Source organism: Schistocerca cancellata, chromosome 11 (assembly GCF_023864275.1).
Source record: "Schistocerca cancellata isolate TAMUIC-IGC-003103 chromosome 11, iqSchCanc2.1, whole genome shotgun sequence".
Lineage (NCBI taxonomy): Eukaryota > Metazoa > Arthropoda > Insecta > Orthoptera > Acrididae > Schistocerca > Schistocerca cancellata.
Genome location: NC_064636.1, coordinates 21583335 through 21599871, shown reverse-complemented (window position 1 = coordinate 21599871; position 16537 = coordinate 21583335). Strand labels below are relative to the sequence as shown.

The 16537-nt window shown below is 39.0% G+C and overlaps 1 protein-coding gene across 1 annotated transcript in view; it reads left to right on the top strand.

Moving 5' to 3' along the window:
* LOC126108671 (basement membrane-specific heparan sulfate proteoglycan core protein) overlaps positions 1-16537 on the top strand; it is a 761963-nt gene that overhangs the window by 490307 nt on the left and 255119 nt on the right. Inside the window, exon 21 of the mRNA XM_049913980.1 lies at positions 9898-10005. Coding sequence (XP_049769937.1) covers positions 9898-10005 — 108 coding nt within the window. The remainder of the gene's footprint in view (positions 1-9897; positions 10006-16537) is intronic.

Genomic DNA, 16537 nt, shown 5'->3' with positions numbered 1-16537 from the left:
AACTTTGAAGAGGACATCCTTTGTCACATGAAAGAGGGCTCGACAATGACCACTTGAAACATTACTTGTGCTGTGGGCTCCTGTAGAGCACCAGGTTAGAGCTCACTGTGACTGTTTTGCACCGTTAAGCAGGAGGTTTTGAAAGTGATCTGATCTTCAAACCTATTTCATGTCCAAATGCCACATTTCTTGTCAGAGTTCCATGTCAGAATTTTATCAAAAAATTCCATCTACAACCCTTAGAAGTCTTAACAGTAATTGTGCAACATCCTCTATACAGAGTGTATCACAGTCGATAGTAGAAATGGACACGTGTGAAAGTTGTACGATAATGGAAGTAGAAATATTCCAGCAAACATAGGTCCACAAATGAGCTGTTAGTGAGATCATTGTGAATGTGTGGGTACAAGTTGTTGATGTCTTTGGTATGACGTATTGTTGTAGTTAGTACAGATGTGTTTGAAATTTGTGCTCTATTTCATTGTCTCGGTCACAGATTTATTTATTTTTATGATGACTAGTTTCAATTAAGATTTCATCAATTTATGTAGTCTTGTAAGCAACATGTGGTATCCATACGGAAGAACACGTCACATGTACGCGAATATGAATTGCTTACGCACCCACATAATCTGAAGATGATCGTATATACTTAGCTTCTCCATGTTCGCAGGGTACAATTCTGCAACTGTTTGTTCCGTTTATTAAGTCCACGACCAGTTTCGACCTTTTCATTAGGCCATTTTCGAGTGGATATTCTGCTGTAGAAATGCAGTGCCAGCACCGTTTAATGTCAAATGACAGTGATGTTGCTTGTGTACAACACAGTATCCACCTAAAAGTGGCCCAGTGTATAGGCCAAAAGCGGTTGTGGACTTAGTAAAATCCTTATTAGGAACTGGAGCGGTTTTTCATTAATCGATTGACTATTGATCGATAATAATTATCATAAAGGCATACAATTTGGTGATTGTGGTAGATGCGTGATGGGTGATCGGAACAGTTTACGGCTGTTGTAAGGATGTTTTCTAATACACGAGTATGTCCGAGATGGATAGATACAGCAAGGCTTCACCTGACCTCAATTCTCTGTGTTTTTCTGTCTGGGGCTGTCTCACATGTGAAATGTACATCACACCATTGATGCTGTTGAAGAACTGAAGCAGTGAACTGTGCAGTCTTACAAGTTTTTCGAGGTTATACAGGGGTGTTTGAAAGAATTTATAACTGACTGCAGAGATGAGTGCAGTATTGCATCCAAATGCCAAGACCAATATGTGGAACTCCTCCTTTAACAGATGTATGTGAGTGATAAATAAATTGTAATGTGTTAAAGGAGTACTGGATTCCTTGCTAAGGAAGGCTATGGGCATAATTTGAGCACAATTAGGTGGGGACTTGATGGAAAAGTTCACACTTCAAGTATATTTGTACTAAATACTGAAGTCAGTGGTGGCTTGTAATCACACATTAGAAATTGTCTCCCAAATGTCTAGTTCGCTGAATCATGTCTGCTGGAGCATATCTGATTGTATTGTCACAAATTTTCACCCGTATTTGTTTTCTTTGGTAATTATGGTACATCCAACAACACAAGACGAGAAGAGATGGACAATCCTTTTCACAGATGAACTAAACAAAGACGCTACAACGTGGTCATTAAAATAAGTGGGTGTCGATGCTAGTCCAAATAACAGGAATATCGGGACTAGACAAAGCTTGAGCAATTTGAAAGCTAGATAAAGGATCCAAAGATTCAAAGATTGTGGATAGACAGGATAGATTATGAGAACTTTAACAGTAAAATGCGATTGTTTAAGTTGATTAGGAAAAGAAGGCTAAAATTTTATGATAATCTATTCAGGGTGGCTGAGAAAAGGCTTACTAAATAGATTTCTGAGATAGTTGACAGCAGATCTAAAGTATCCAACAAATGGTTCAGGGAGATAAGATAGGATCTGAAGTGGGGTGTATTAAATCAAGGGGATGTCTCAGACCAGACAGAGTGTAGGCCAGTAATAGACTGCTTTAATGGCTTCCTTGATGAACAACGACTGAAGAGGAGAAAGAAGACAAAGGCTGTAAAGGTAGCTCTCAGTAATGAATAATTTGTCATCTCGTGTGGTCTCTAATGGCTGCTATCGAGTAAAAAAAAAAAGAAAAAGTAGCTGCATATTTTTTGTAAATATAAACATGTACTCTCCCTACATTTCTAGTGCAAATACACATCTGTTTGAGACATGTTCCATGTTCTTTTGTAAACTGTCTGTATTCCATATCATTTAAGATACGTAGAGGGATGCAATGTTTCACTTACTGTGTACACACCCGCCCTCCTGCACCTCCCACCTCTCGCATCCCTGCACTCTCCCGTACGCGTGCACACGGAGCTAGGAGCACGTGAGGAAGGGGACGAGGACGAGGACGAGAGCGAGGAGGAAGGTGACGGAGGCAGCGAGGAGGAGGCCCCCACCACAAATTGCCTGCCCAACGAGTTTGCGTGTGCCGACGGCTCCACCTGCATCGACGGGGCGCACCGTTGCGACCGAGTCTACGACTGCCGCGACTTCTCGGACGAACAAGACTGCGCCCCCGTCTTCGGTGAATGAGGCACTCGCTGCGGTCTCTTAGCCCCCTCTTGCATCCTCTTGTTGTACCTGTCTCTTAGTGGTCACGTGTTTCATCCCCCACTGCGTCCCCTCTCATTCCAAATGTGCAAAGTCTGGAAAATCTTGCACTGTCCTGCAAACTTGGACAAGTGGCTTTGTTTGCCATGAGCGCTCTACTACTAATTCTAATCTTGAATTTTGTTGCCCCTCGCACCTCCAATGAAGCAGGTGCCAGGATGGCTCCTTTGTAAAGAACACGTCCTTATTTTAAACAACAGAATCATATTATTCATGTTTATTCGCAGACAATTAGTTTCAGTCAAGCAACCATCTTCAAGTAAAAGATTAACAAAACATCAAGCTTAGGGAAGGTTCTTCTGCATTGAATATATGATTTGCAGCATAATTTGTAGCACATCACATATACACATACATCTAATATCTTAAAACATTTTCACCAGTCGCCAACAGTAAAAACTAACTGACCACTATCATTTAATCGTACTGCTCAGCTGAAGTCTAATGTTTGCGGTACGGTTTCAACGTGCGAGCAACCGAAGTGGCATTGGATGGGAAGGGTTGCACTCGGCTGGTAGCCACAAAACATTTATACTGATGAAAACTGTGTGTTTCACTGTGAAGCACCAGTCTGATATTAATCAAACTTTGCACATATCATTTTCTTTGGGCTTTTATCCCACTCCAGCACAGGATCGACCTTGTTGCTATTGATTTGGCGATGTTAGTGTCAGAGGGTGGCCGGATGCCCTTCGTGTCACCAATCAAACTTTGCACATATGCTCTTCACGTAATGTTAATGTATTAAATGATAATTTCATTCCATTTGCAACTTATGTTCATCATTAACATCAGTGTGACCACCAAAAGCAAGAATACACTCTTATTTGTTGTGGACTGGGAGTAAATGGCTGCTGAATATCATCTTAAGGAATTTTTTGCCACCCCTAAAACATATTTCATGTCAGTTCATGAAGATTACAGTAGGGGGTTTGGTATGAAAATATACATCTCCCGATTATGCTTGTGATGTACTCTATGGATGACAGATTAAGGTACAAGGCAGACCAGTCAGGGATGCAGTGTCGAGTCGTATATTGTCTTTTTGGAATATGACATTTGGCTTCGCACAAAGCCTATGACAACAGGGTTTACCATTCTTCCCACATGATGGAGATGTTCAGCCCCCCTTCAGGCTCTATCAAATCAGACCTGATATAATGTCCTACAGCTTCCCACAACACGATTCCAGCAGTTGTAGGGGCTCGGGTCTCGAGAATTGCTGCTTTCTCAGTCTTTTTATCAGGTCATCAGTGGCCTAGGCATGACCACGACAGGCAGAAGTGGTCATCTCTGAACACCACAGAATGCAAATTAATATCCCAGTCTACTCTTTTCCTACACCGTCCAAATACCTGTCACCTGTGGTTCAGTGTAAATGGTCTCATCGCACCTTCCATTAGTTTGTTCCGAATGTTTCGTGGTGACACACTGCCTGTAAATCTCTCCTAGATTTCTGCTGCTGTCACCTGTCTGTTTATCACCCAGTCGAACAATGGAGCGATCTTCTAGCAGTGTAGTCATTTGGGAAGGACCTGTGTCGGTTCTTTTTGGGAAGGATCTGTGTCGATTCTTCTTGCCATGTTGTTGTCCCGAATCCACCTCATCACAAGTTTTTCTGCAGGCATTGCACTACAGCCAACTGTGTGCGCTATCCATTGGTACGATGCTCCTGTGGCCATCGTGCCAATGATTTGACCTTTCTCAGAGTTTGAAATATGGCGATAAAATGCCTGTACTTGCTGTCTGAGCTTGCTGTGTTGTGATCTTCACCTCTCGAGTTTCAGTAATGTTGGGCACACCCGATATCCGACGCGTATTTCCACCACTCTTTATCTGTAGGAATGGCCTTTTTCTGTACCTGAAATAAGCTCACATAAGGATGAAATTTTAATCGGCATATCTGACAGGTGCAGAAATACCTGGAGTATTAATTTGGTAATGTGATGTTCTATTTCTGTTAGTGTACCTATTTCTTGATGTAGCTTCATTTGAAATATAATTTCTAATGAGGCTATTTTCATGTGGTACTTCACTGAGTGATTCAATTAGAAGAACTTCTTTTTGGGGATACTTCACCAAAAACTCCATCTAGCAGCATTATTCATAGGGACCAGACTTTGTGCATTGGAAATTGAGGGCCATCTGTATCCCATACTGTGCTTGGTTATGCTACATAGTCTTACCACTCCTTTCCTCGAAGAGAACGTGCATTGTGGAGCATTTTGTTGCATTTTAGTTGTCACTAGTCCCTGTTTTCCTTGTGTAGTCTTGTTTGGTACTTAAACTTTCTTCTGCTGATATCCAAGTTGCCATGTACACTTTCCCCCAACTTCAGAAAACATTATTTTAGATCTTTAGAAAGAGCTACAATGCGAATGAATCTAGACAGAGTGATATGCCTGGAACATATTCAGGAGTTGTAAAGTTGTGTGTGTGACAGTTAGTATTATCTTGTTTATTTATGTTCAAATCCAGGAAAAAATTTAGGGTGTGATTTGGGTAAGTTGTATAATTTTATAAACTGCCACATCAATAATTCTTTATTCTTTTGTGCATGAAACGTGTCAGTCAGCGGCAAATAGTGATATTTTGACTTAATATACTAGATAAGTCTCGTGTCATTTATGAATTGTGTGAGATCTAGTGCATTATTTACTTCTATATGCATCAATTTTTTCATTGTACAATGATTTTTGTAGTTACTGTCTGTCTTGATAGCAAGTTTACGTGTTTCTCGTAAGTTAAGTCCCAGTTTGTTTTGTCCTTTCTTTATATTTACTGCAGTCCCAAAATAGATCGAACAAGAAAGTCTAGCAGTAGACAGAAGGAGAAAATTTAGCAGTGCTTGCATCTTTCATAGCATTTTACCCTGTGCTCTTCATTCCTTACATCAGTGCATCTCCGTAAGAAACTGATTCTCTGTGACAACAATCTATAATTAGAAGCATGCTTTAGATGCATGAAGTGCATCACATTGTAGACATCTAAGTTTTTTCATGTTTTAATCCAGCCATCATTTTTTACAATTACTGTGAAAGAAGGCAGTGAGATACTTCGTGAAACATCATCTTTTCTTCTGTAACATTATCATTGTATGTGTATGAACCGATGAATGCCAAGCATGAACAATTTCTGACAAGTGAAATAACTTAATAAAGGTCTATTAAAAAAGATGGACCCAGTTTACTGAATTTTTATTTCATGAAATACAATTTGGATGTAAATAATCTGTAAACTGTTGGAAACACGAGAATAAACAGTGTCAGTTACCATTGCCAGAATGATCACACCAACTGACAGCCAGTTCACTTTGGTTGTTAACACAATTACTACCATGCAGTGTTGATGCAAGTCATAAAAAAGATGCTCACATAGCTAAAGTCTGCAGACCTTAAATCAGATTTGTGACGCTTGTACTTTTCAAATAGCATGGGAGAAGACCTCCTGGCTCTTATTTTCTGTCAGAGTTCTCGCGATTTCACACCGAGCGAGTTTTTTCTAGGGGGAGGGAATGTAAAAGAGACACTTTACATTCCACCTGTACTGACACGTTTGGCCAACCCGCAGATTATATCACAGCTGTGGTAACTCAGTAACATGAGAGATGGTTCTTTGTGTGCAGGTTGAGTGCAGCTACTACTAAGATCTTTGCTCTGCAGGAGGGTAGCCTCACAGTGATCATTTTAATCTAAATTTTTCATCTTTAAAATCTACTGTTTTCATCTGTAAACATATCTACTGGTATATTTCATTAAATATAAATGATTAAAATTGGGTCCATTTTTTATAAAGTCTGTATTTAATACCTGTACTAAAAGTGTACACTGATATTCATTGCAGTTGGTATGTAAAATTAAATATGGATTTGTCTTAGTAATTGTGGTCTGTAAATTTATAGTGATATAGGTATGGCCAGCACATAACTGTAAGGAGGCAAAATTCTAGACTGCCCTGTCAGTAGAAACATGCAAATGTAGGAAGAAAAGAGTCCAGGCTTTTGGAATTATTAGCTCCTGCCTCAAGGAGGGAGAATGAGAAAACAAAATGATATGTGGTGGGATCTGTGACAGATAACTAACAAGGTGTGGTCCACTGAGGGGAAGATCAACTTTTAGAAAACTCCTGTATGATAGTGTAGGCTAGGATCCCAGGTATCTCATTCTGCAGCCATTCACCCAAGTGGAAAACAGAATGTTTACATGTAATCAACGAAAAAGAATTATTTGTGATGCTCTGGAGCAGTGGTAGTCAACCTGGCCCCTGCTGCCCACTAATGGGCATTCGAACCTTCGTGGTGGGCAGCAGATGGTAGGTGTTTTAAAAATGTTTTTGTTAGGTTTCCTTAAAATTTTGACATAAAGTATTTGGTAGGTAATTGTTGTTACATTCTTTAATTTCCTGTAGCTGCTGTGTAAATTTTTTAAAGTAAAGTAAGATTACTTCCCGAATTTATGAATCACTTTTATTGTGGAACTGGTGGCGGGGTAGAAAATTTTAGTACTAACAGAGGTACTAAAGTAGTTGGTAGGTAAATAAGACTGGGTACCCCTGCTCTAGAGCCTAAAAATAATGCTGTTATCGAGAGTGGCAGTTTAGCGCAGGGGTTAAAGGCACTTTTCTGATATGCTGAAAGATGTGCGTTTGAATCGCATCAGGCACTTCGCAATTTTCATTTTTAAATCTTTATTAAAATGACTTTGTTCATTATTTTTATTGAGTTACTTGGTTTAAATGTAATTTTTTTTATTTCTAGTCCTTTTCTGCATAATTTTAACCATCATAATAACTTTTTTATTTGCTCTCTTTTTTTCTTCTTATCATTCTTTTTTCATTTTGGGATCTTTTAATTACTTTTATCTGTCTGTCACAATATTTCAATGTTTGAAAATGTCAGTCTGGTGGATATTAAAAAAAAAAAAAATAGCTATTTATATGCACTGTGAAATGGTGTCAGGCGTGTTTAGTATTACAAGATGTCCCTTTTTGGAAGGTAATCAGCATACAAGAATTTAAAACATTAATCTGTATTGCACTGTAGACAAAAAGTGTACTGATGAAGATTTAAATGGAAGATGGAATTTTAAGTAAAATTATGTTAGAGCAAAATCAGTAACATAAATAATGAAGTCAGCAACATGGAGGAAAGTATAAAATAATAAAACAAGAAATTATATTAAGGTTAGTACATAAAAATATTTACAATCACGTGGTCGGAGATTCCAAATGAAAAACTAGTGATAGGAAGAAAAAATGAGAGGAAATAAAGGTAATACAATGGTTAAAATGATGTGGCAGAGGAAAAAAAAAAAAAAAACTTTAAACTCAGCAATTGAATAAAAATAATTATCAAAGTCTGTTCAATAAAGATTAAAAGAAAAATTATAAAGCATGTTGTGGTATTGGAACCCACAACCTCCAACACACCAGAAATGAACCACTACTGTATGCCACTATTGATAACAACCTTATTTTTAATTAAGACTGAGGGTATCGTGCAATTCTTTTTTTGTAGAGTACTCACAAGTGGAAGCCCTCTTGGGTGAACGGTTTTGTAAGGCAGCATGAAGACACTGTACTTGCATTTGGGAGGACAGTGGTTCAAATCCTCATACAGCCATCGACATTTAGGCTTTCTGCAATTTTTCTATATCGATTAAAGTGTTTGCTGGCTTGGTTCCTTTCAAAGGATGCCAACTATTATTTCCTTCCCCTTACTCTGACCACATGCTCCATCTTTACTGAACTCGTTAATTGGACCTTAAACCCTATACGGGATAGGTCTTCCTACTTTTATATGTGTCTATTAACAGTGCTTGGAATTTTACCTCCTGAAATTAAGTACTTTCCACCTTTTATGTCACATTATAATTTTAAATTTTTCTTAAGCAAATTTTCGTTTAGTGCTTCCTAACATCCCCCCCACCCCCTCCCCTGCATCCGTGATAAAGCATTATTGTCATCTGCAGTCTTTGAACAGACCTCTGAGGGTATTGTCAAGGAAGCTGAACTACATTTGACGGCAGAATGCTGGAAAGCAGCATGTTTCGTGAACTATGGTTGCTAAGACTGACAAGGGTACTTTACAAATAGGCCCCCTTCAATTTTCTTCATAATTGTAGGTTGAAAGTCAGTGTCCAGGCCTCAGCTTCCTAAAGCAGTATGACACAATTCTTAAAAACATTTGAAGAAATCTGCTTTGATAGTTTGCGGTCACTGTTAAGTATAAAACTAGATAACATATTGAGCAAGTTAATACAGCTATATGCAGCGGAATGTGTAGCATTAAAATGTTGTAATCAGAAATTGTCGCTGGTACCAATTTTTTAAATGTATTTTGGTAAATTAAAAATGGGCAGCACACGGTGGAAAGAAGTTCGAAGGGACATGGACAGACTTTGAATTACTCACAAGATATTGAGAAACAACTGCCACTCGGAAAGAAATTAAGATTCAAATGGTTTCCACGAAAGTCCCAAGAAGAGGCACAGAGCCACACGGGCAGAAAAAAGATGAGAGAAACATCGAGAAATGAATGGAGAAATGTTGAAAAAAAAAAAAAAAGTAGAAATAGTTGAAATAACTATAGTCTGCAGTGGGTTGTATGTAAAAGTAGAAGAAGAATATTGTTTGATAACACTTTGTTTTTTATGTAATATTTCACATACTTGCATCAAATTCTAATTTACTGTGAATATTCTCATTTTCATGCAATTAGTGTTTTATTTTTAAAGTATGTCATTTTTTTAATTATGTTTCTATATTTGTTATTTAACATTTCACTTTGATAATGGATATAGAATTCAAATGAAAGTAAAGAAAATGAAAGTTACTGTTAGCAAGAATTGAACCAGGCACTTAGTGATTGCAGTTCATTTCACTACAGGCGGCTTTATTAGATTGCTCGGAATGTTATGTGCTTAAACATTGCTCTGAAATCTTGAAAGTCAATTTATTTTGTATGTTTTCGAGAACTGTGTCATACTGCAGGATTGAATAAAATGGGAAAGGGTCAATCCATTAAGTACCCTCGCAGGAAACATTTTTGTCTCTGCAGGAATGAATGTCACCAGTTGTGAATCTTTAGATGCAGCAAATTATTCATACGGCTGTTGGTTTCCATGTTTTTATACGCACTATGCCTTGATCTTCGTGCTCAACGGTAGTGTGCTCATAATTCCCCATCATTTATTCACTCTCTTTCCAACAGCTTGCAGGCCCGGAGAGTTCCGCTGCCGGGACGGACAGTGTGTGCCCGACTACCAACGATGTGACGGAGTGGCACAGTGCCGTGACAGCAGTGATGAATATGGATGTCGTGAGTATTCACTGATGACCCTGATTTTGTACAGCTGCTGCTATCATAAACTTGACGGTTACCGCTTCTCAGATATCATATTCTAGCAATGAACTTCTCCATGTTTGAACCATCACAAATCTACACAGACTGCAGGAAGTTTTTCAGTCAAAGTATATATACAGATATGTACTTTATATTCACATACCCCAAAATCTTACTTATATAATGTAAACATTCTGCGGCCAGCCAGAGTGGCAGAGTGGCTCTAGGCGTTAAGTCCCATAGTGCTCAGAGCCATTTGAAACATTCTGCAGGTGATCCAATGCAATCATTAGTAGAACAGTAAAGTGCGTCCATCTTGTCAAGTCTTGAATAAGTGTTGGAACATGTCATTATAAGTCAAAACTGTGATTAGAGTTGTATGGGCAAACATTGTGTATGTATCCACACAGATGCAGTGATTGGAAAACTTTCTGTGCCTCATGTTGATTTGTTATAATAGCAATTATAAAGGTTTTTCACTGCAGTTGCAGTGTTTCTCGTTTTTTACTCATGCTGATTAATATAGAATCATTAACTGTACTGGACTTCGTAAGAATCCAGGAAAATAGTACGGACCTGAGTATTGCTCCTACAAAAAGCTATACATGGTGTGTGTGTGTGTGTGTGTGTGTTTTACCAGCATTGAATATTGAGGCTCTGGGTTTTTTCTGTACTACTTTCAGGGCAAAGTAGTACTTTGGCTACTTAATGTCAGTGACACACTTCAAACCAACAGTGGCCATTGTGTGAAGAGTGTCTGGCTCAGAACTTTGTGTATTGTTGTTGTCAAAGTCAGCTGATGTTACATGCCAGTGAGAACAGTTTGAAGCATGTTTCTGTGAGGATTTCTCACTTAGTTGAGATTATCTTACAAAGATGTGGCACAGTAACTTGTGTTGGTGATGAAGAAATTTGGAAGGGCAAAAGAACCTTTAACATAAATAACTGGTGATAAAACTACAACTCATAACTAAATTACGAATCTTCATCACTAAATGACTATCCTGGCACTTTGTTCCAGCTGCAGGTTGCGTATCTTAACAACTTGTAGGGTGAACAAAAATTTGATTTTCAGTACTCCAAATAATTATTTATTGAATTAAAAAATTTTAAATGCTGTCATCAACTACTCATTCGGAGCTGTATACCCACGTGAAAGGCTTAATACAGTAAGTCAAGTATTGCAGTCAGATTCTGTGTACATGTTTAAGGCAGTGTAACTCATGGAGCGCAATTTATCCAGACTGTACTCATCCATTGTTTGATAGTGAGAGCACGAAGCAACTCCCAACAAACTTTAATCGTAATTTCAAACCTTTCCTGAACTTTTCTTACTAAAGCGGTTAACACAGTTTTGTATGTGGGAGCTCACTTATTTAAAGAATTATGTTTGGAAAGTTCAGTGGTTGCTGCTAATAAGTGACACAGCAACTCAAATAGTGCCAATTGGAAGGAGGAAAAATGGTCAATAAAATCAATATTTTTCTAACTGGTCAGTTTTAGTCTGTATCCTTCAAATTTATGTGACATGAAGGAAAGTTTATGGCCAGTAAAGTAATGGTTGGTGTGGTATATGGATTGAAAAAGTTTGCAAATTCCATTGAGAAGGCTGCAAGTTTTGTTAACAGCCTTGTATGCCAAAGTGATTCTTGATCTCTATATTGGGAATGTTATGCAAGTGGTATGAAGTCAGTGAAAACATGGAGATACTTGACAAATTTCAAGATGAGTCAGAAATTTTTCAGAAGATAAATGACACACAAGTCATATGAAATAGATCACATATTTCTATCAGAGAGGTCAAAATTGTAAAATAATCTAATGTTAACAAATTTGGACAAAAACATTAAATAATTTGTCTCTTGGATACAACTTCAATGAAAGAGCTTCAAACTGTACTTAAATACTGGTTTGATTCCGAACAAATGATAATGACAAGACATCTACATAATTTCTTCATTGGTAAAGCCACTGCTAGTCGTATTTACTCCGAGTTAAATGAAGCCTTGGGATAGGTTTGAGCTTTCTCATTGGAAGCTATTTATTGATGATAGGTTGTGATGGTCCCAATGTTAATAACAAAACTGTGAATTGTTTTATGATTCTCTGATTCTGTTAGAAAAAAATAGTCGAGTGATGTTGGCACGTGTAATATAGACATCATCCGTGTTGTCTCCCAAAAAGAATTACGAGGACTTCGGTGAAAATACGTTGGATGTGATCTCGTTTGTCAGTAATTTTTGTTGGACAGATTTTGAAAAAAATACGGTCAGATACGAAACTTTCAGGTCGTTGGTTTGTGAAACGTGCTTCCTCTAGGTTGCTGACATTAGAACCAGCTGGAAAGAGATTTTTGGAAAATGGTCTGCTGTTGAAAAATACTTCCTTCACTCCATACCCCAGCACAAAAGCAAGTTGATGAGTTCTTTGCAATAGAAAAATATTGCTAAACTGTTAAAAGACAAAACCACCAAAGTAGGAATTATATTTGCTTGTCCAAGTGCTCATACATGTTCAGGATCACTGGTTGCTTTCAGATGAGATCTTGTTATGCATCTAATATATAATGAGTTCATAAACTTCATCAGAGCATTCGTGAATTGATTTTACATTTTGTGCTGCTCCACTGAGCCTGGAAGTGTGTGATAAGCATTATGTGCCCCTGAATAGAAGTGTTCAGCACTAAAGAAAGTAAATATCTCAAGAAGCTGAATGCACAAGAAAGATACTACATTTCCACGCAACCTAGAAAGCACTGTGTGTCTGCTTGTACACACATTTTGGAAAAGTCTTCTCCGGATAAACCAGCGTTGTGATATCGTTGATGATCGTATCCCACAAAGAGGATGAAAGAAGGATCGCGTAAAAAATAATAAAATTAGATGCAGTTCTTCCAGTTGAATGCAGTGAAGATGTGCTAGTTGATGAATGGAAACTATTGATGTTAAAAGAATAAAAATTGGGTATTTACTAGGACCCGTCGGATGTTTACTGGAGTAAATTTTTTAGAAGACATATACTTCTAGACCAAAGAAATACCTTTGCTTTTGCAAAAATTGTGTAGGATCTAACTGCACTTTCACATGGCAGTGCGAAAGTAGAAATGGAATCCTCATTGTCGGAAAGGATCTTGAATGCTAATATGCGTGAAAGAACATTGGATGCTCATTGGCTGTAAAAGGTTCTGTGGTGGATTTGTGTGAGGTGAGGCTCACTTTGTAATAATCATTCAGAACTTTTCACTCAGCTCGTGTCAGATTCAAGTGCAGTACTGTGAATGTGAGAAGAGAGTGGCTGAGAAGAAACTGAGGAAACAAGAACAGGAAAAAGAAAAATGGTTGGAAGCAAGTATGAAGAGTGAGTTTGGGAAATAGAAAGTAGATATTGAACTAGATGAACATTCACTGATGAAAGTGAAAGAGTCAGAAAAGTAGAAAAGATTGAGTGTCGATAGATTACTGGATGATGGAAACAAATGTTTCAAAGAAGCAGTAAATAAAAAACGACTTTGTTGGAATCAGTGTGACCCAAGCAGTGTTGAAGAGTGCTAGAGTTTACAAAAGTTACGGAACAAGAAGTGAAGAAAATTGAAGGCTTAGAGAAGATAGAGGAAGCAATTGAAAACTGAGAAAGCAGTGGTACAACAACATTTTTTCAAAGAAGCAAAAACAGAGTTTGACTTAATGACCTAATTTTGTAAAGAAATTGAAAATTATAAGTTGTAAACGTTTTGTTTTGCATTGTTCTGAAATGGCACTTTACAGTTGCACTTTAAAACTTCCTCTAGTTTGGTATATTTATCTTGAATAAGAATATATCAGTATTCATCATCATCATCTTGGACAGTTTCCAGCCACTGGCTGGGTCTGTCGGGAACACAAGCCTCTCCATCGTGTTTTGTCTTTCCACCATTCCCCCTCTTCCACCTTCGTCCAGTTCTCTCCTCTTCTCGTCACACATTCCTTCACTCCCTTCACCCATCTATCTCTTGGTCTTCCTCTGGGCCTCTTCCCCTCCAGTTGCAGATCAAACATCCTCTTTGGAATTCTTCCCCCATCCATTCTCTTCATGTGTCCATACCACTGCAGTCTTGATTTTTCTATCCTGTCCTGTACTGGTTCCTCCTTTAGTCTTTCCCTCACATACACATTTCGCAATCTGTCTCGTCTTGTTACACCCAACCTGCTCCTCTGGAACTTCATTTCGCTAGCCTGTATTCTACTTTTGTCGCTTTTGTGCATTACCCATGTCTCACTTCCATATGCCAATATGGGGACAAAGTAGGTTCGGTATATAATTCCCTTGGATTTCTGTGGCACCTCCTTGCTCCAAATAAGCCCCCTAATGCATTTGTAGAACTGCCCTGCTTTTCTGCACCTTTCATTTATTTCCATTGTGTTTCCCCCCTTACTTTCAATCACGCTTCCCAGGTACTTGAAGTTCTCTACCACTTGTAGTTTTTCCCCTCCGCAAGTTATATCCACATTTGGCCTATTCGTCTTCCTTGTTGTGACAATTATTTCACTTTTCTTTGCTGAGAAATGCATTCCATATTGTGCTGCCGTTGCCTCCCATGCATCTAACTGCTCTTGCACCTCCTTCTCGCAATTTCCCCATAACATCAGGTCATCGGCAAAAAGCACTGCTTTCATTTTATGATCTCCAATTGCATCTGACACTTGCTGTAGGATTTCATCCATAACAATAATAAACAATAAAGGCGAAAGTGCACTTCCCTGTCGCAGCCCATTTTCCAGCTTGAACCATGCAGTACATTCCCTCCCCACTTTCACTCAACTCTCACTTCCCTCATACATTTTTCTGACTTTTCGTGTTATCTCTTCATCTACCCCTTTTGCGTTCAGCACATCCCAGAGCTTGTCCCTACAGATACTGTCATACGCCTTCTCAATATCTAAAAAGGCCATGATTAAGTCCTTCCCGTACTCATAGTGCCTTTCCTGCAGTTGCCTTACCGCAAATATGAGGTCTGTTGTTGATCTTCCCGGTCTGAAACCATACTGCTCCTCTTGCAGTCTACTTTCAATACTGCTTCTTATTCTCTTCTCCAGGATCTTTTCATAGATTTTTCCACAGTGGCATAGCAGGGTGATTCCTCTGTAGTTCTCACATCTCCTTTTATCCCCTTTCTTGAAGATCAGGACTATAATTCCTTTCTTCCAATCCTCAGGAATTCTGTTCTCCTTCCACACCACCCTCAGCACTCTGTATAGCCACTGGGTTCCTACTTCTCCTGCTGCTCGTATCATATCCACTGTTACTTCGTCCCAACCTGGTGCCTTGCCCCCTTTCATCCTCTTTATGGCTTCTTCCACTTCATTCCAAGTTAGATCATCAATTTCCCCACTATTATCATCGTCTGCTGCCTTAGGCTCTCCATCGCTGTTAGTTACCCGCTTGGCGGCATTCAACAGATCTTCAAAGTACTCCTTCCAAATCTTTTTGAGCTCATGCATTTCCTCCACAACTCTTCCATTATTATCCATGATCCTCAGGCACTCGCTTCTGTCCTTCCTCTTATTTCTTACCATGGTGTAAAGTACTTTTTTGTTCCCTTCACTGTCCTCTTCTAACATTCTTGTCCATTTTTCCATCCACTTCTTCTTCTCCGCCCTTACTATGGTCTGTGCCGCTTTCTTGCTTTCCTTATATTTTACCCTAGCTTCCTCTGTTCGGGTCTGGAACCATTCTCTGAAGGCTTTGTTCTTTCGAAGTACTGCCTCTTTACATATGTTGTTCCACCATGGGGTTTCCTTACTTCTCCTCTTTGTGCTAGTTCTTCCGCACACAATCTCAGCTGCCTCAACTAGGGCCCTCTTAAAATCTCCCCATTCTTCTTCCACTGTTCTCTGATCTTCCTTTGGCAGCTTCTTCCTGATCAGTATCTGGTACTGGGTTCTCCGTTCATCCTCTTTCAGCATCCATGTCTTCAACCTTTTCTCCTGTATATCTGTTGCCCTCCTATCTTTTTTCTCTCTCAGGGTGGCTACCAACAGCCGATGGTCACTGTCTAAGGCCTCAGATGGAACGACCTTAACATCTGTGAGGCTGCTCATCATCTGCCTATCCACTAGTACATAGTTTACTACTGAAGTTTGGGACCAGTCCCCACTGTACCAAGTTATTTTGTGACTACTTCTCTTCTTGTACCAGGAATTTGCGATCGTCAGCCCATTCCTCTTGCAGAATTCCAGCAACAATTTTCCTTCTCTATTTCGGTTCCTCCAGCCCTCTGGTCCCATTATCTCCTCGAATCCTTTCCTGTCTGTGCCAACATGTGCATTGAGGTCCCCTATTATAATCTGATTACCTCCATTTAGCTGCTTTTGCATGTCATCTTCAAATTCCTCCTTCTCCTTTTTTGTACACCCCACCTGTGGGGCATATGCTTGGATGATTTCAATGCTTTTTCCTTTCACTCGTACTCTGGCTTTTATCATTCGATCATTGATACCTTCCACCTCCTCCTGCAGACCCTCTCTGACCA